This window comes from Carassius auratus, chromosome 3 (assembly GCF_003368295.1).
Source record: "Carassius auratus strain Wakin chromosome 3, ASM336829v1, whole genome shotgun sequence".
In the NCBI taxonomy this organism is placed as follows: Eukaryota; Metazoa; Chordata; class Actinopteri; order Cypriniformes; family Cyprinidae; genus Carassius; species Carassius auratus.
In genome coordinates this window covers 27,239,409-27,260,650 of record NC_039245.1, presented here as the reverse complement: position 1 = coordinate 27,260,650, position 21,242 = coordinate 27,239,409, and the positions used below count along the sequence as shown (strand labels likewise).

The following is a 21,242-nucleotide window of genomic DNA, read 5'->3' as shown; positions in this document are numbered from 1 at the left end:
ACCCTACACAGAATCTAGTAGACTACAATTTGCAACTAGACAGATATACTGTTACTTCCTCTACAGTGAGAAATCTGGGTGTTATATTAGAAAGTAGCTTGTCTTTTGTAAACCATATTTCCCATGTTACAAAAACTGCATTCTTCCATCTTAGAAACATTGCCAAGCTACGAAATATGTTTTCTGTTTCTGATGCAGAAAAGCTAGTTCATGCATTTATTCAATTAAATTCAAGTTTATTTGGTTTAGCGCTTTTTACAATACAAATCATTACAAAGCAACTTTACAGAAAATTATGTTTCTCCAATATTTAGTAGTAGCTTATAAGTGGTGACTGACAGTTTGTGTGTGTATGACAGGATTTTTTTCAGAAAAAATGTATACAAGACGAAGTCAGCCAGATGACGAACATTATTAACAGCAATTATTATATGATGCAGTCACACTTGTAGCAATAATTGTTAGTTCTGTTTGTTGATTCAGGGTTAGCATCATCTGAGGTCCTCTGAGGGTCAGCATCATCTCTTCTCAGGTGTTCTGGATCCAGACTGGAGCTTGTGTAAATCCTACTTACCACGGGATGTAAATACTTTGCTATCATTGGAACTACCAAAAGTCCAGCGTTTTGTGACCTTAGGGAGTATGATGGATTGTAACATGGTAGAAGGCTAGTTAATGATATATAAGTGCTATAACAAGTCTCAGTTAGGTTAACACAGTACACGTAGCATGAGATATTAACCTGTTAAATGTCACCCAGTCCCGTATACGGGACGCCTACGTTGACTATACTATATTACAATCAAATTTAATCTAATCTTGACAAACTATGTATCGTTGGAAAGGTCTAAGACTCCCAAATATATATTATACCAATATTTTTTGTTATAAATTATGTAGGAAAAGTAATAGATCAATTTATGACAAGAGTGCACCCTCAGAAATCTACATTACAAAAGGAGCTTTGACCTTTGTTTAAAAAAAAGACTTCCTCGTTGCCTTTTTCTCTATCACTATTTAGAAATCATCAGAAGTTATATATCACTTGAAAACATAAAATCTCATAAATCTCAATTCATCCTTCAAAACCCATTTTAAAATCAGACATTGTGAGTGACAGTTAACAGGTTCACTAATATAATAAATAAAAAGAAAACAGATAGAATAAAAAAATAAAAGAATAGAGCAAGCTAGTTAGAGGTCTTTACACATACACACACACATATATATACAATTGCATAATAAATGAAAAGAAAATAGAATACAAAAAGATAAGAAAGGTAGTTAGATTTTTTAAAGAATAGAATTAGAATAGTGAGTGTTAAAGTTAGAGGGTCAAATAAAGATGGAAGATATAAGTTATAAGCCGATTCTTGAAGATGGCTAAGGACTCAGCTGCTCGGATTAAGTTTGGGAGTTCATTCCACCAGAAGGGAACATTTAATTTAAAAGTCCGTAAAAGTGACTTCAAGCAACGTTCACTTGCAGAACGCAAGCTTCTAGAGGGCACATAAGTCTGAAGTAATGAATTTAGGTAAATGGGTGCAGAGCCAGTGGTAGTTTTGTAGGCAAACATCAATGCCTTGAATTTTATGCGAGCAGCTATTGGAAGCCAGTCCAAATTGATAAACAGAGGTGTGACGTGTATTTTTTTGGCTCATTAAAAATTAATCTTGCTGCCGCGTTCTGAATTAATTGTAAAGGTTTGATAGAACTGGCTGGAAGACCTGCCAAGAGGGCATTGCAATAGTCCAGCCTGGACAGAACAAGAGCTTGAACAAGGAGTTGTGCAGCATGTTCCGAAAGAAAGGGCTTGATCTTCTTGATGTTGAATATAGCAAATCTGCAGGATCTGACAGTTTTAGCAATGTGGTCTGAGAAAGTCAGCTGATCATCAATCATAACTCCAAGGCTTCTAGCTGTTTTTGAAGAAATTATGGTTAACTTGATGGCCTAACTTGATGGTGAAATTGCGATGGAACGATGGGTTTGCTGGAATCACAAGCAGTTCTGTCTTGGCAAGGTTGAGTTGAAGGTGATGGTCCATCATCCAGGAAGAAATGTCAGTTAGACAAGCTGAGATGCGAATAGCTACCATCGGATCATCAGGATGGAATGAGAGGTAGAGTTGAGTGTCATCCGTATAGCAGTGATATGAAAAGCCATGTTTTTGAATGACAGAACCTAATGATGCCATGTAGACAGAGAAGAGAAGTGGTCCAAGAACTGAGCCCTGAGGCACCCCAGTAGTTAGTGAAGTGAAGTGACATTTAGCCAAGTATGGTGACCCATACTCAGAATTTGTGCTCTGCATTTAACCCATCCGAAATGCACACACACAGAGCAGTGAACACACACACACACTGTGAGCACACACCCGGAGCAGTGGGCAGCCATTTATGCTGCGGCGCCCGGGGAGCAGTTGGGGGTTGTATTGAAGGTGGAGAGAGAACTCTACATGCACTCCCCCAGTTGGGGGTTGTATTGAAGGTGGAGAGAGAACTGTACATGCACTCCCCCCACCCACAATTCCGTCCGGCCCAAGACTAGAACCCACAACCCTTCGATTGGGAGTCCAACCCTCTAACCATTAGGCCACGACTTCCCCACGACTACTTTAGATGTTGAGACTTGGACACCTCACCTCTCCAAGATACTTTGAAGGACCTATCTGATAGGTAAGACTCAAACCATTGAAGTGTTGTTCCTGAGATGCCTTTTGCCAGTAGCGTTGATAGGAGGATCTGGTGGTTAACTGTGTCAAAAGCAGCGGACAGATCAAGCAGGATAAGTACTGAAGATTTGGATTCTGCTCTTGCCAGTCTTAGAGCTTCAACAACTGAGAGCAAGGCCGTCTCAGTTGAATGTCCACTTCTGAAGCCAGATTGGTTGCTGTCAAGGAGATTGGTGTGTGTGAGAAATGTAGAGACTTGTTTGAAGACAGCTCGTTCAAGTGCTTTTGCAATAAAAGGAAGAAGGGAAACTGGTCTGTAGTTCTCTAAAAGAGATGGGTTGAGGTTGGGTTTCTTAAGTAGTGGAGTTATACGTGTCTGTCTAAATGATGAGTGAGTGCAGGTACAACTTCAGGAGAAATGGCTTGAAGGAGATGAGATGGAATTGGATCAAGCGGGCGAGTTGTAGGGTGATTAGAAAGGATGAGTTTTGACACTTCTGCCTCAGAGAGTGAAGAGAAGGATGTAAATGAGTGTAAGTTTGCTGGTGATATGAGCTTGACTGATTGTGGTGTGAAAAATTGTTCACTAATGTGTTTCATTTTATTAATGAAAAATGTTGCAAAGTCGTCAGCTATTAGAGATGAAGCAGGAGGAGGAGGAGGAGGACAAAGAAGTGAGGAAAATGTTTTAAAAAGCATGCGAGAGTTAGATGAATTGTTAATTTTGTTATGGTAGTATGTCCTTTTAAGCAGAGGAGACATTAGCAGAGAAAGAAGATAGGAGTGACTAATACACAATAAGGTCAGTAGTATTTTTGGACTTGCGCCACACCCTTTCAGAAGCTCTAAGCTTAGAACGGTGTTCGCATAGAACATCAGATAACCAAGGGGCAGAAGGGGTGTTACGGGCTGGGCTGGAAGATAAGGGGCAAACAGTGTCTAAATAAGATGTAAGAGTGGAGCAGAAAGTATCAGTAGCACTGTTAGCATCCAAAGATGCAAACAGTTTAGGGGAAGGAAGTGAATATGAAACCATTGCAGATAGCCGGGAGGGTGAAAGTGTGCGTAGGTTACATCGAAAGATGACATGTGGAGGGGTGAGTGATGTGTCAGGGATCATGTTGAGGTTAAGAGTGAGGAGGAAGTGATCCGACGTGTGCAATGGAGTAACCAGAAAATGATCAGTAGAGCAGTTTCGTGTATAAATAAGGTCCAGTTGGTTGCCTGATTTGTGAGTAGCAGTAGTTGACACTCGGTTGAGATCAAAAGAGGCAAGCAGAGTGTGGAAATCGGCAAACAGAGGTTTATCTAGATGAATGTTGAAATCTCCAAGCATAACTAGGGGAGTACCATCCTCAGAAAAGGTTGAGAGCAACACATCTAATTCATCCAAAAAGTTACCCATTGGTCCTGGTATAATTTGTAACTGATACGTAACTTAATAGGTAGCCGGTGCAGAGACTGTAAAATTGGGGTAATATGATCATTACTATTTTATTTTACTACTTTAAATTACTACTTTAAAACAAAATCATTGCTATTGCATTTTGTAATCCCTAAAGATGTATTTCTCTCTAAAGGCACGTCCAATGAGGAGTCTTTATTTTTCACCAAATTAATGGGTCTAAAATATAAAAATAGTAAAAAGCCTAAACCCGGCCCAATTATAATTTGTGTTTGTTTTATAATTCTGTACAATTAAAAAATAAAACACAAATTATAATTGCTTATGTATGTAGAACTTTGTCCTATAACTGTATAGCTGCTCATATTTTCTTATTTTTATGTTGCTCTGTTCTGAATACCATAAAAAATAAAGGATTTGCTTGTGTTTGTGTTTGATAAGTTAATTATTTATTAGCCTTTTTTATCCATGCAGCAAATGCTTTAAAATATCTTTAAAATCACTTTATTGCATTACAGACTCTTGTAATGGATAAAATAGCTCATAAAAAATAGATAAACATTGAAAAGTATCATAAAACATCTTCAAAAATCTAAATAATAAACAAAAAAATATTATTTAACAGAATTATATTATATTATATTGAGTTTGTTGATATAAAAAAAATAAAGAAAAAAAGGGTCATATTTCAAGGAGCAAGTGTGACTCAAAAATAAAGAAGCTCAGAGTTTAATTGTTTTTAATGGATAAAATAACTCCTACAAATTAGATAAATGTTAAAAAAGTACATAACATCTCCTTAAAATTCTAAATAATAAACCAAAAATATTATTGAATAAAAATGTATTACATTGATTTTCCTGAAGAAAGAGTTTTTATTTCAAGAAGCAAGTGTGACTCAAAAATAAAGAAGCTTAGTTTAATTATTTTTAATGGATAAAATAACTCATAAAAATTAAAAAATATTAAAAAGTATCATAAAACCTCTTCAAAATCTAAAGAATAACAAAATAGATATTATTGAACAAAAATATTATATTGAGTTTGTTGTTTTTTTAGAAAAGAAAAATAAAAAAAGAGTTATATTTCAAGAAGCAAGTGTGACAAAAAAATGAAAAAGCTCAGATTTTATTAATTTTTAATTTTTAATCAATGTAGCATAAAACCTCTTAAAAATTCTAAATAATAAACCAAAAAATATTACTGAACAAAAATAGTATATTGAGTTGAGTTTGGCGATTTTTCTGAAAAAAATAAAAATAAAAAAAGAGTTATATTTCAAGAAGCAAGTGTGATTCAAAAATTAAGAGGCTCAGTTTAATAGTTTTTAATGGATACAAAAGCTCATTAAATTTTTTTCAATATTGAAAAGTAGCATAAAACCTCTTAAAAATTCTAAGCAATAACCCCCCAAAAATATTGAAAAAAAAATATTATATTGAGTTTGTTGATTTTTCTGAAAAAAAAAAAGAGTTATATTTCAAGAACCAAGTGTGACTGAAATTTGTTTTATAAATATGGCAAATTGTCAAATTTAAATAAATTCTAAATAATAAATGAAAAATATTACTGGGCAAAAATATATGACAAAATGTATTTCCCCTGAAATTAAGAAATTGAGACAATTGAGACAATTTAATGCGTTTTGACACAGAGACACAGAAGAGTTGTAATCAAGTCTAAAACCAGCGTGCAGAGGTTGAGTGAATGTGTGTGTGAATGTGTGTGTGTGTGTGTGTGTGTGTGTGTGTGTGTCAGTCTGTGTGTGTCAGTCAGGTGTGTGAGTGTGTGTGTCAGTCAGGTGTGTGTGTGTGTGTGTGTGTGTGTGTGTTTAATGTGACACAGAGACACTGAAGAGTTGTAACTGTTAAATCTAAATCCAGCGTGTAGTGGCTGAGTGAATGTGTGTGTGAGTGTGTGTAAGTGTGTGAGTGTGTGTGTGTCAGAGACGCTGTAGAAGGACAGAGACCCCCTCGACTCGTCCACATATACTCCTACTCTCTTACAGGAGCCTCGAGCTGCAGATATGACAGTTTCCTGACGATTGTGATGGACACTGATTCTCTGATCAAAGCAGAACAGACTCCAGGAGTTTTCATTATCTCCAAACTCACAGTCAGCACTCCCTCCTTTCCTCTCGATTCCTTTATAAGACACTGATATATGAACATATCCACTCCACTCAGTCTCCCAGTAACAGTGATCAGTCAGAGTCTCTGAACACAGAACCTGACACTCCTCATCAAATCTGTCCGGATGATCAGGATATGACTGTCGCTCAGTCACACACGTCACCTTTCTGTTCTCCTCAGACAGAACGAGATATCCGTTTGCTGTGTTTGGATCCAGTGTGAGATCACAGGCATCTGAACACAACACACATTACAACACACACATTACAACAACTGAACAACACACACTCAAACTGTGTGACTGTTTCTGGACTTACACTTTTGAGGTCCTGCTCTGATCCTGAACTCTCTTCCATGATCCACACTAGAACACACACACACACACACACACAGTAGTATACGTGAAGTACACAGACACTAAATATACATTTGAATATTTATCATCAGATTTACCAAACTCACTTCTGTCTTGTTTGTATTGTGTCTTTGTATTGTGGACACACAGATAAACAGATGTAAAAGAGAGTCACAGGTGCACTCAGAGGAGAACAGAATTACAGACGTAGTCTAGTAAACAAACACATTTACTGTCACTATTGTGATCTCATTAGGCTGTAGATCTGCTGAATATCTGATTGATGATAGCTCCATGTCTTTATTTCTCTTCTCTTTACTGCTCAAGATTTAACCCCTCTTCCTGTGCCAACTGTATGTGTGTGTGTAGTGTGTGTGGCTAGTTTAAGTGTTTAAGTGAGGGGTTATTATCATCCCGCTTATTCCATGGTCAGTTGACAAGTTATAGACAACTTGTATTGCTGTTTGCAGAACAATATTTGATTGAATGGGTGAAACTAATTTTTTTTCCCATTACGGCTCATTAGCGTTAGCATCCTACCCACTTCAAATCAGACACAGAAATGAAATAGTGTGGAAGACCACATATTTGAATTAATTATACCATGTATTTCAATTAATTATTGATTGAGTACTCTGTTTAGCTGTTTAGTACTCGATGGCGCCGCAGATGGCTGCTTCAGTGCTTGGCTCTCCAGTGTTTGTGCTGTTTTTGTTCGTTTTTCCTGTTTTTTGTTTAACAAACACGATCAGTTCCACCAGGGATGAACTGCTGAACATTCGGCAGAACACACCACAAGATCTTTTACCGGAATTAAATTATTCAGACGTTTTACTGAACGTTGTTATCGGAGGAGCGGTGGCGCTGATCAAGCGCTTCAGGACGCGCAGACGGGGGAAGCGAGCGGGAGCGCTTGTCAGACTCAGGAAGCGCGGATTTCGAACGCCGTTGCCCAGCATCCATCTCGCAAATCTCTGCTCTCTACCCAACAAAACAGACGAACTGCTTCTGCTCTCTCAGACAAATAAGGATTTCTCTCACTCTGCTGCTCTGTGTTTCACGGAAACCTGGCTGAATGACGCCATACCGGACAGCGCGCTCCATCTGCCGGACTTTCAGCTGTTTAGAGCGGATCGCGAATCAGAATCCATTGGGAAATCGCGCGGCGGCGGGACATGCTTTTACATCAATGAACGGTGGTGTACAGATGTAACTGTGTTAAAGAAGATGTGCTGTCCTGATCTAGAAATGCAGTTTGTCAACTGCAAGCCGTTCTATTCGCCGCGGGAGTTTCACTCCTTCATTCTGGTCAGTGTTTACATCCCTCCGCAAGCGCATGTGAGCTCAGCTTTACAGAAACTTGCTGATCAGATCACAGACACAGAACAACAACACCCGGACTCTGTTTTAATCATTCTTGGGGACTTTAACAAAGCCAATCTCTCCCGTGAACTGCCAAAATACAGACAGCATGTTACATGTCCCACCAGAGACAGTAATATATTGGATCACTGTTACACCACAATAAAGGATGCATATCACTCTGTTCCAAGAGCAGCTTTGGGACGTTCTGATCACTGTCTGGTTCATATTATACCGTCCTACAAGCAAAAACTTAAATCTGCTAAACCTGTAGTAAGGACTGTGAAGAGATGGACCAGCGAAACAGAGCAGGATTTACAATCTTGTTTTGACCTCACTGATTGGAGTGTTTTTGAAGCTGCTACCACCGATCTGGACAAACTCACAGAGACCGTAACATCCTATATTAGTTTCTGTGAGAATATATGCATTCCTACCAGGACTTATTTAACATTCAACAATGATAAGCCATGGTTTACAGTAAAACTCAGACATCTTTGTCAGACCAAAGAGGATGCCTACAGAAATGGGGACAGGGTCTTGTACAATCAGGCCAGGAACACACTGAACAAAGAGATCAGAGCGGCTAAAAAGACCTACGCTAAAAAGTTGGAAGACCAGTTTACTTCCAACGAATCAACTTCAGTGTGGAGAGGTCTAAGAGCCATCACGAACTACAAGACACCATCCCCTTGCACTGAGGCTAATCAACGACTTGCTAACGACCTGAATGAGTTTTATTGCAGATTTGAAACCCCCATCACCCATTCTGACCATCTCCCTACACAACCATTAACACCTCCTGCAATCCCACCCTCCACACCTCCTGCTCTTCAAATCTGTGAAGATGATGTGTGCCAGGTCTTCAAGAAGAACAAAAGAAGAAAAGCACCAGGCCCAGATGGTGTTACACCAGCCTGTCTGAAAATCTGTGCTGACCAGCTGGCCCCCATCTTTTCACAGATCTTCAACAGATCCCTGGAGTTGTGTGAACTGCCTTCCTGCTTCAAACGCTCCACCATCATCCCCATCCCAAAGAAACCCAAGATAGCAGAACTTAACGACTACAGACCTGTGGCTCTAACGTCTGTCGTCATGAAGTCGTTTGAAAAACTGGTTCTGGCTTATCTGAAGGACATCACTGGACCCTTACTGGACCCCCTCCAGTTTGCTTACCGAGCAAACAGGTCCGTGGATGATGCAATCAACATGGGATTGCACTTCATCCTGCAACATCTGGACAAAACAGGGACTTATGTGAGGATCCTATTTGTAGACTTTAGTTCGGCATTCAACACCATCATCCCAACAGCCCTTCAGACCAAACTGACCCAGCTCTCTGTTCCTAGCTCTATCTGTCAGTGGATCACCAGCTTTCTGACAGATAGGCAACAGTTAGTGAGACTGGGGAAATTCACATCAAACAGCTGCTCCACCAACACTGGTGCCCCTCAGGGATGTGTTCTCTCCCCTCTGCTCTTCTCCCTGTACACCAACGACTGCACCTCTAAAGACCCCTCTGTCAAGCTCCTAAAGTTTGCAGACGACACCACATCATCGGCCTCATCCAGGATGGTGATGAGTCTGCTTACAGACAAGAGGTTGAGCAGCTGGCTGTCTGGTGCAGTCTTAACAACCTGGAGCTGAACACGCTCAAAACAGTGGAGATGATCGTGGACTTTAGGAGAAACCCACCTGCACTTTCCCCACTCACCATCATGAACAGCACTGTGACTGCAGTGGAGTCATTCAGATTCCTGGGAACCACCATCTCTCAGGACCTGAAGTGGGACAATCACATTGACTCCATTGTTAAAAAAGCCCAGCAAAGGTTGTATTTCCTTCGCCAGCTGAGGAAGTTTAACCTGCCACAGGAGCTGCTAAAACAGTTCTACTCGGCCGTCATTGAGTCTGTCCTCTGTACTTCAATAACTGTCTGGTTTGGTTCAGCAACAAAATCAGACATCAGAAGACTACAGAGAACTGTTCGGACTGCTGAAAGGATTATTGGTGCTCCCCTGCCCACCCTTCAAGAACTGTATACATCCAGAGTGAGGAAAAGGGCTCAGAAAATCACTCTGGATCCCTCACATCCAAGTCACCCCATCTTTGAACTTTTGCCATCTGGCCGGCGCCTCAGAGCCGCAAACACCAGAACAGCAAGGCACAAGAACAGTTTCTTCCCCCAGGCAATCTACCTCATGAACAGTTAAATGTTCTCTACTTATGCTTATAAACGTGCAATATCCTTATATTTATCCTAGAACATTCCTGCATCTCACTCAATCCTATTCCATTATCATTTATAGCACAATTGTTTATACACTTATTTATTTGCCAATTTGTAAATCTCTTTTTTTATTTTTATTTTTTTTTTATTTTTTTTCTGTGTGTTGTTGTCTCTGTGTACTGGAAGCTTATGTCACTAAAACAAATTCCTTGTATGCGTAAGCATACTTGGCAATAAAGCTCTTTCTGATTCTGATTCTGATTCTGAGAGAGAAAGAGATGACAGTTGTGAGCCTGCGCATCTCTCTCTATATAAAAATACTTCAAAAACTGTGATTTTGCGACATATATTTGTGACTTTGCTAATAACAATGTAGTATAATATATAGTACTCAAGATAAGTACCTACTTAAAGGTAATTATTAATACTAAAACTAATAATAATAATAATAATAATGTAGTAATTTTAGTAATAAAATTCACTGGAAGCATTGACAGCTAAGTTTGTATGTTTGCGTGTGTGTGTGTGTGTGTGTGTGTGTGTGTGTGTGTGTGTGTGAGAGAGAGAGAGCGAGTGATGAGTGTTGGTTAGTGTGCATCAATTAAAGCAGTGCATTAATATGGAACTGTGATTAAACTGACATGGAACTTCCTGTGCATTCGATGGTTTTACTGCATACCTGCCAGCCAATCAGAATCCAGTATTCAGACAGACCATGGAATGAGTAGTTAATAAAATCTTACACTTGAGGTTGTTCATTGTTTGCTCATAACTGGAGTCCCTAATCATGCAGATTTTTGCTACATGCTCTGAGTAGGATTGTACAGTAAGAAAGTTATTTTTTCATAACCAGGAAATTAATGTTCTTAGATCTGACAGAGAGTTGACATTGAGATGTCAAGTTAATACTTACAGCAGATCTTAATATTTTTGCTGGAGTTGAAAACCGCTGGGCTATAAAGTACCTGTCTAATGGCTCTATGTAGAACCATAAGAGGAACCCCATTCGACACCATAACTTTTATGTTACGAATAAACTCTTTTTTCCATCTCTTGTAAACTCAAAAAGGCATTCAGTTTATTTTAGAGAACAAAAGCTAAATCATTTGTGACTGCTGTTTTTTGCAGTTAGCATGGATCATCGGATCGGCATATGCAGTAATATATATAGTTTAACCTGCAGAGTGGCTTTATTTAGTTTTGTTTCATGAGACACAAAGACAAAGAAGCTGACTGACTGAGACCCAGCGGGTGAACGATACAGTGACAGACAAACAGAAACATTTGATCTTCACTTATGTTATGCTGCTTTGTAGCTGCTTTGTTTTAATTTTACTCAGCAATACTGCAATTCCTTTGGTAATACAAATTACAAATACAATAAAAATATCACAATAAGAAATTAGATTCTGCATTACTCATTTTACATCAAATCACAGAGGGAAGACAAACACAGAACTCTACATGCAAATCTGTAATAAAACTGATATATATATATATATATATATATATATATATATATATATGTACACGTTGGGGGGTGGATGGTGTGATCAAGTATTTATTTTGTGGGGCCAGGGTTCCTGCAGCTAACTTTAAAAATTAGATACATTTTGTATTCATTGTGAAAACACATTTTTCTTTAATGAAAGTCAGAGATTCATTAAATGAACTATGCTTTATAATTCATTTTCCTTTTTTTTTTTTTTTTTTTTTGGTCGAATTAAATTGGCTGGTTTATGTATTTAATGGATAAATAAATATGACAATAAAACCACCATTAGATGGTAGCAAGTCTCTAATAAATTTATTAACTGAATCATTGAAATCAAATGATTAGTTCAAAACAATGCAATTAGAAATGAAGCAAGTGATTTTATGAATGGAGTGTTGAATAGATGGCTCACAGGGTTCATTCAAAAACAGATTAATTCAGGAACAAAACACAACAGCATTGATCTGCACCAAGAGCGGGCAATATAACCAAAATCCTATTTTACGGTATGATCGATGAATAATACATTTATTACTGTATTTATTCATCTTCGTTAATGTTAGTTAATGAAAATACAGTTATTCATTGTTAGTTCATGGTAATTCACAGTGCATTAACTAATGTTAACAAGCCCAACTTTTGATTTAAATAATGCATTAGTAAATGTTGAAATTAACATGAACTAAGACTTATAAATGCTGTAGAAGGATTGTTCTTGCTCAGTTCATGTTAACAAAAGTAGTTAACTAACATTAACTAATGGAACCTTATTCTTAAGTGTTACCTCATATATATATATATATATATATATATATATATATATATATATATATATATATATATATATATATATATATATATATAGTTTAATTATAACGGGTTGAATTATCAGATTCTGAAAGTTATGAGGTTATGAAATGTCTTTCTATATTTGTTTTTCTATCGTCGACGTCAACTTCTATTTTTTTATTTTTATTAATGTCTAAAAATATAAATAGAAGGATAACCCAAAAAGGCCCGAGGCCCGGCCCGCATGTCAGCTATAACGTGAAAATTGGCCCGAAGCCCGGCCCGAGGGGCATAAATAAGTCAGGGCCTGTCGGGCTCGGGCTGAAATGCAGGGCTTTACTTTGTCTAGTACTCTTATGAATGTTTATAGCACGATTTGTGAAAGTTTAACTACTATACTGAATGATGTAGCATGACTTCTTAATGGCGTACTTGTTCTACAGATCTCTGCACTAGTGTTAGACAGCGTTCTGATAGTATTGATAATGTTTGTGACAAGTAATATATATTTTTTTTTCCCTTACCCAATGTCATAGCTTGTCAGCAATACCCTGTCCCTGGCCTGGACTTTGTTTTTGACCATAGCTGACTGTCACCTTTAGTGGCCCAGAAGATAAACTGTGTGTCATAGGGCTGTCACTTTTTGTTCAATATTCGAATATGCATTCGAACATGACGTGAAATATCCATAATCGAACTATAAATAAAATATCCGGTTTTTTAAAATGCCATGTGTAGGAAGTCTTCATTATTTCAATATAAAAATGTGTTTGACTATAATGTACTGGACTGTTTTTGTTCCAAAAACACAACTAAGTACAATAAATTTTTACTAAACTGTAACTGAGATATTTGTGAATTAGATCATAGAAGTAATACTGAGTGAATATGACAAAAAATACTAGTATAAGTGTACTGTGCTCACATTTATCTATGCATTAAATTACAAATAAAAATGCATATCAGTTTGTGCCTTAGGTATTCCCGAATTATAGAATATATTTTAGTACATGCATTTGAATGATACACATGCAAAGTTTGCAGCTTTAATCACCTTTTTGGAGATTGCATGACTGACGTTGTATGTATGCTCATATTTCTTGTGTGGATTATTTATGCTGAAGTGACCGAGAGATAAGGAACGTCTCGGTTACGTACGTAACCCTCGTTCCCTGATGGAGGGAATGGAGACGTTATGTCGACCGACAAATGGGGTCTCACTTGGGAGGCCAATCATCTCTGAATTTAAGAGAAAACAGCAATGAAAATTGGCTAGTGGATTAACATACCTGAGCCACTCCCGTGCCGACGGGTATAAATAGGGCGACAGGAGCATCCACTCATTAGGTTTTACGCTGAGGAGCCGAGAACGTGTCCCGGCAACAGCGAATGGTTCAAGGTTGTGGCATGGGGACATAACGTCTCCGTTCCCTCCATCAGGGAATGAGGATTACATACGTAACCGAGACGTTCCTTATCTGTCGGTCACTATGAGTTATGTCGACCGACAAATGGGGTCCTATTGAAAACGCCACAACCTGAACCTCGTCACAACCCTGTGGCGCTGCAATTGTTGACAAGCCCTGGCATGCCACAAAAGCTACGCTTAAGGTTGTAACCTTCCCAAAGCCCCAGCGCAAATTCACTGACCTTGGTACCGAAGGGGCCAAAGGGTGAGTACATCGCTGCTGGAGAAGGCCATGCTGCTGTTCCGCCCACATAAAGTTAATGGAAGGGATTTCAACCTTCAGAGAAAGATTGCTTCAAATCTTCCCTATGTGTTCTTTCAGCTGGCAAGACAATGGAGAAGAGAGCCTTAGGAAAAGGTCGCTACGTAGACCACATCCTATCCGTAGGGAGGTGACGTGGATATACCGATATGGACTGACCCAGGGGCAGTACAACATAAGGAAGGGGTCTATGAGGCAGGTCCTGGGGAATGGTAAGCCAAGGCAATGGCGTCCACTATCCAGTGGGCCAACCTCTGCTTAGAGACAGCCTTCCCCTTCTGCTGACCTCCAAAACAGACCAGGAGCTGCTCAGAGCTTCTAAAGCTCTGGGTGCGGTCCACGTTTATGTGAAGCGCTTTTATGGGACACAGCAATGACAAGGCTGGATCTGCCTCCACCAGGGGCAGCGCTTGCAGGTTCACCACCTGGTCTCGGAAGGGAGTGGTGAGAACCTTGGGCACATATCCAGGCCGGGTACCTACGGGTAATCTTTAGGCTGCATTAATTAGGTAAACCGGAACCGGAAACTATCCAGTGGGCCAACCTCTGCTTAGAGACAGCCTTCCCCTTCTGCTGACCTCCAAAACAGACCAGGAGCTGCTCAGAGCTTCTAAAGCTCTGGGTGCGGTCCACGTTTATGTGAAGCGCTTTTATGGGACACAGCAATGACAAGGCTGGATCTGCCTCCACCAGGGGCAGCGCTTGCAGGTTCACCACCTGGTCTCGGAAGGGAGTGGTGAGAACCTTGGGCACATATCCAGGCCGGGTACCTACGGGTAATCTTTAGGCTGCATTAATTAGGTAAACCGGAACCGGAAACACTTCACATAACACTGTACTTTCTACATCATTAGAAGAATGGCATCTACGCTAATATTTGTCTGTTTCTCTCTTGTTCCGAGGTCCAGTCTGTGTCCAGATCAGAGGGTCACTGCAGTCACCCGGATCCAGTACGCATCCAGACCAGATGGTGGATCAGCACCTAGAAAGGACCTCTACTGCCCTGAAAGACAGCCGAGACCAGGACAACTAGAGCCCCAGATACAGATCCCCTGTAAAGACCTTGTCTCAGAGGACCACCAGGACAAGACCACAGGAAACAGATGATTCTTCTGCACAATCTGACTTTGCTGCAGCCTGGAATTGAACTACTGGTTTCGTCTGGTCAGAGGAGAACTGGCCCCCCAACTGAGCCTGGTTTCTCCCAAGTTTTTTTTCTCCATTCTGTAACCGATGGAGTTTCGGTTCCTTGCCGCTGTCACCTCTGGCTTGCTTAGTTGGGGTCACTTCACCTACAGCGATATCATTGACTTGATTGCAAATAAAAACAGACACTATTTGAACAGAACAGAGATGACATAACTGAATTCAATGATGAACTGCCTTTAACTATCATTTTGCATTATTGAGACACTGTTTTCCAAATGAATGTTGTTCAGTGCTTTGACGCAATGTATTTTGTTTAAAGCACTATATAAATAAAGGTGATTGATTGATTGATTGAACGTGAGAGTAGGCCGGCCCGAACAAAAGGCACTCTTCACTTACCGAAAATGCTTGGAGGTCCCTGACCCTCTTGATGGAAGTGAGCGCGATCAGGAGCACTGTCTTGAGAGACAGGAACTTAAGCTCGACTGAATCCAGCGGCTCAAAGGGACCCCTCTGAAGTCCCGTCAGGACAATAGAGAGGTCCCAGGAGGGAATTACGGGTGTCCTAGGAGGATGTAACCTTCTGGCACCCCTCAGGAACCTAATGATCAGGTCATGCCTCCCCAGGGACCGAACGTCCACTGCATCGTGATGGGCTGCAATGGCAGCCACATACACCTTCAGGGTGGAGGGTGACAACCCACGCTCCAACCTTTCTTGCAGGAAAGAAAGGATGACTCTGACCGGGCATCTCCGGGAGTCTTCTCGGTGAGAAGAACACCAATTCGTGAACAGACTCCACTTCAGAGCATAGGCCTGCCTCGTAGAAGGGGCTCTAGCCTGAGTGATAGTGTCTACCACAGCTGGGAGCAGATCACTTAGGTCTGCCGCGTCCCGTCTAGAAGCCACACGTGGAGGTTCCAGAAATCTGGATGCGGGTGTCAAATGGTGCCAAGCCCCTGAGAGAGGAGGTCTCTCCTCAGGGGGATGCGCCAGGGAGGGGCTGTCATGAGGAGCATGAGTTCCGAAAACCAGGTCCGGGTGGGCCAGTAAGGCGCAACCAACAAGACCGTTCCTCGTCCTCCCTGACCTTGCACAGTGTCTGTGCGAGCAGGCTCACCGGGGGAAACGCTTACTTGCGTAAAGCCCGAGGCCAGCTGTGTGCCAGTGCATCTGTGCCCAGGGGGGCCTGGGACAGGGAATAGTACAGCTGGCAGTGGGAGGACTTGTGGGAAGCAAACAGGTCTACCTGAGCTTCCCCGAATCGACTCCAGATCAGCTGGACCGTCTGGGGATGAAGTCGCCATTCTCCGGGGAAAGTGAGCTGTGGTGAGAGCGCGTCGGCTGCACGATTGAGGTGCCCCGGGATGTGGACAGCCCGCAGCGGCTTGGGCCACATCTGACTCCAGAGGAGGAGATGGCCGGTGAGTTGAGACATGCGACGTGATCGTAGACCGTCCGGTCGGTTGATGTACGAAACAGCTGCAGTGTTGTCCATGCGGACCAACATGTGCTTGTCCAGCAGCAGCGGACGAAACCGTCGCAAAGCTAGATGCACTGCCAGCAACTCCAGGCAGTAGATGTGCCAAAGCAGTCGAGGTCCTGTCCAGGACCCTGAAGCTACCTGCCCGTTGCATGTCGCGCCCCAGCCCAAGTTGGAGGCATCTGTTGTGACAACAACGTGCCGGGACACTTGTTCTAAGGGCACACAGTCCCGTAGAAAGGCAAGGTCCGACCAGGGGCTGAATAGGCGGCGACACATCGGTGTGATGGTGACACCATGTGTACCGCGGCGCCATGCCCATCTCAGGACTCGGGAGTGTAACCAGTGCTGAAGTGGCCTCATATGAAGCAACCCGAGCAGCGTGACTGCGGCTGTGGATGCCATATGCCCCAGGAGCCTATGAAAGTGTTTCAGTGGTACCACTGTCCTGCCTCTGAAGGAACTCAGGCAGTTCAGCACTGACTGGGCACGCTCGCTGGTGAGCCGTGCCGTCATACTCACAGAGTCTAGCTCCATACCGAGATAAGAGATTCTCTGCACCGGGGAGAGCTTGCTCTTCTCTCGGTTGACCTGGAGCCCCAACTGACTGAGGTGCCGGAGCACCAAGTCCCTGTGATCTCACAACTGCTCTCAGGACCGGGCCATAATGAGCCAGTCGTCGAGATAGTTGAGGATCCAGATGCCCACTTCCCAGAGTGGGGCAGGGGCGCGCAAGACAGAGGCGTCCCGGACTGCCACCGAAGTCTCGAGCACGCCATTGAACTTGGGGGGTCGCCGGGCGAACTGAATCGCGTAGCCGAGTCGAACTCAGGGGGGCGCCCACGGCGACGAGCAGGCTGAGGCACTGCCTGTGACAGGATGGTGGCAACCGGAGGATCACGTCGTGGCAAGATGTGCTGTATGGCCTCAGTCTGCTGTTGTTCTGTCAGGAACTACTGGGCACAGCCCCTGACAGCGTCGCCACACAGGACAGCCTGGGACATGGGAGCATCGAGAAAATGCACTTTGTCAATGTCTCTCATACAGACCAGGCTGAACCTGAAACGGCACTACTGGACCACCAGAGTGGACATCACCTATCCAAGTAACTGCGTTGTGACTTCCGTCACCTGGAAGGGGGAGGTCAGTCGCCATGCGCAGCTCCTGCATCAACCTCGGGTTGGTCCTACCCTCGTGCATTTGTTAAAGCCTTGGCTTGTTGGGTTTGCAGGATAGCCATGGCATGCAAAGCAGAGACAGCTTGGCCAGCACCACTGTAAGCCTTGGTAGCGAGCGCGGCCGACAGCTTACAGGCCTTGGGTGAGAGGTGCGGACTATCCCTCACAGTGGCTGCGTTTTGCGGACAGAAGTGCACCGCAATTGCACTCTCCTGCTGGGGAATGTTAACACACCCCTAGCTGCCCCGCCATCGAGGGTAGTGAGGTCGGAGGAACGAAATGAGCTGCTTCCGGACGTAAAAGGGGCCATCCACGATTACATCATTTCCCCATGCACATCCGGGAAGAAAGGAACCAGAGTAAAACGCGGTTGTGAGTCGCGCTCCACACCGAGAACCAATCAAACAGCCATGAGCACTCAGGGCTGGGCGGTGCATTCACCTCCATCCTGATGCTCACAGCTGCCCGGGCAAGCACGGCTGTCAGCTCCATTCAGTTTATGTGAAGTGGAACAGGACCACGTCCCACCAGTCCTCGTTTAAGACTCTCATCAACAGACCACTAGTTTTGGGTGTGGGAAGGGGCACTTTTACACCTTTTTTTTATTTTTAAGTTACGTTAAGCAGCACAACAGTTCATGTGCTGCTCGTCGCCTAATTAGGACCCGAAGTAGATGAATATCACGTGTGCTTTTTAAAACAGTATGCAACAGCAGCGGGAAACTCTGTAAACACTACGTTCGGATTCGTCAACCAGAATGAATTAAATCCGATGGAAACAAAAGGTGTCCATGTAAATGCACATAATGATCTGTCTCAATCTGAACTGAATTAGAAATGGATCAGCGGACAACCTAAAATGTCAACATGCATTTGCAGATATTTCAAAATTGATTTAACTAAATAACAACAGATGCTGAATTCTAGACAAACCGAAAAACCAGGCCATGACCTGAAAAAGCTTAGTGTTTTAAATAATTTGTAATATACAGATATGAAAGTTTGGGAGGAAAATGCAATGATACTTTCAAAAATGTATAAATAAATAAATACATATAGAAATAAATACAGAAATGTGGAAACAATGAAAAATATACATACTAAGGGTGACCCTGACTAGTTGACGAATCGATGCTTTGATTCGAGAAGCCTGATTCGACTACCAATCTAACAGTCAAATATCTGCGGGGTGTTATTGATTATGCCATTTCAGTTATATGCTCAAATGTCTGATTTCACACAGAACTTCCGGTTTTATCCCAATATGTTAATATACAGCCTATTATGATAAAGCTGTAACAATCTGAAAAGAAAGAAGCTTCAAATTAATATTTTAAAGTGCGTGAATAAATCCAACCACCCATATAGATTTATGTTTCACTTTCCATAATCCGTGACCGACAGAGGAGCATCTTGGAGGCAGGGATTTAAAACTTTACCAAGACACAGGCAGAGACTGGAATTTGTTGAACAGGGTACAAGTGATTTCAAAACATTTAAGCCAGTGTATATATATTGTGGATATATTATTTACCTGAAATAAGATGCATTTGGTTTTGAGTCAAGTGCTTAATTTAAGTACTACAGTGATATCTCTTCAGCAGCAGGTCAAACTACAATGCAGAATAATAATAACTATAACTGAGAATGTTATATAGACACTATTATAATGAGAAGACCATAATATTAAAACGCTGTGAATTTTTATAGTTTAGCTGCCGTGTTTCTGCACGTTGTTTCATGAAGAACGCGTCCACAAAAGTAGTTCGCATTCAGAGCTCCGCAGAAATGTTAATGTGCATTCGGTCCCTTTTTGCAAATAGCCCATAAGTCTAATTTATGTTGTATATTTGAACTGGTTATTTTTTTTAAGTTAATAAGTGAGGTTAATATTGCTCTATTCAGGTGTATCTGACAGGACCAATGGAGAAACATACCTGACATCATTCAAAATTGAGCTGAATAATTTAACTTAAAATCTACAGTAATTTTAACTGATTACAACAAATCGCAAACCAATCAACTCAATTTTATAAACTTTGATTTCAGTGTCTGGCATGAATTGTCTCTGCCATTCAAAAAGCAGAAGTGGAACATAACATCTAAAACAGCATCCAATACAGACAATGATTTGCAAACAAGTGAATATAAATTGAGTTTACTAGTCTTTAGGTAATCTGCTCAGGGACCACAGTATGTATTGACTATTATTTCTGCAGCTTGGTTTGGTGACACAAGAGATTCAGAAATGAATTTATGGTCTTCACTGGTATTATGGAGGACATTCATTTCTAGTCCTAAATTAAATATTTGTCACTATTTGTTGTAAATTACTTTTCATTTGAGAGCTCATCCAATCATCAGAGAAGTTGAGCTTCTGTCTGGGACACAGATACAGTTATTTGAGCTTCCCATGCTATTTTTTTAAAGAACTAATGTTTCTCTTGACAGCCACAACATAATACAAAATAACACAAATATAATACAAATACTCTCACATACAAAGCAAACAGGATGATTGTTTCTTCTCAACTTACTTGAGTTTGTCCAGATGTTTGAGTGTATCAGAGAGAACTTTCTCTCCTGAATCTCCTGGGTGATTGTAGCTCAGATCCAGTTCCCTTAGGTGTGAGGGGTTTGAACTCAGAGCTGATGCCAGAGCAGCACAACCTTCTTCTGTCACCATACAGCCAGATAATCTACAACATCAGTAAGTGTTTCATTTTTAGAGAAATTCAGTACAATACACAATTTAATAATACCCAACAGACTCTTCAGCTGGCAGTCTGTGGACAAAATCCACAAATACTCTGACTGATTTTAACACAACTGACACTAGATAATAGATACAGATAATCTGTAAAACCCATCAGTAAGTACAAAAGCATTTAATGTGTCTTCAGACCAAAAAGTGTCTTTTTTTTCTGGTCACAGTTCAGCTGCACTGGTTTCCCAAATATTAAACTGGTGTTCTGACATTTAAAAAGGTGCCATACATGGAGAAATTTTACAGCCTCAATTTACAGAAACCCTCTGAATTTTAACACAGAAGTGGAATATTTAATATATTATATTGTTTATATTAAACATTTTATGATAAACACATATAATTCAAACTAAGAATAATCAAAGTTTTTGGCTGCTTTGATCTGCACATCTGAGACATAATACTGTGTCATTTGGCCATTCATGCTCACAGACACATGGAAATATTCTAATTTTTAATAAAACAACTGAAATAATTAGTTGAAATTTGGGGCT

The 21,242-nt window shown here is 41.2% G+C and overlaps 1 protein-coding gene across 1 annotated transcript; it reads right to left on the bottom strand.

The window, feature by feature from the left end:
- Positions 1–5,861: 5,861 nt before the first annotated feature.
- On the bottom strand, positions 5,862–20,685 carry LOC113053063 (stonustoxin subunit beta-like). The gene is made up of 3 exons (XM_026217723.1): positions 20,519–20,685; positions 6,529–6,575; positions 5,862–6,445 (listed from the first exon to the last, which is right to left on the bottom strand). Exons 1-3 carry the CDS (start codon positions 20,665–20,667, stop codon positions 5,877–5,879), a joined length of 765 nt encoding a protein of 254 aa, XP_026073508.1. The 5' UTR covers positions 20,668–20,685; the 3' UTR covers positions 5,862–5,876.
- Between the last annotated feature and the right edge of the window lie 557 nt (positions 20,686–21,242).

Bases quoted from the DNA above. Each gene is read 5' to 3' on its own strand.
- LOC113053063 (XM_026217723.1), bottom strand. From the start codon at position 20,667: ATGGTGACAGAAGAAGGTTGTGCTGCTCTGGCATCAGCTCTGAGTTCA. The intron at 6,576-20,518 runs GTAAGTTGAGAA...TGTGTGTTCTAG, and splicing joins AAACATCTGGACAAACTCAA to TGTGGATCATGGAAGAGAGT. The intron at 6,446-6,528 runs GTAAGTCCAGAA...TGTTGTGTTCAG, and splicing joins CAGAGCAGGACCTCAAAAGT to ATGCCTGTGATCTCACACTG.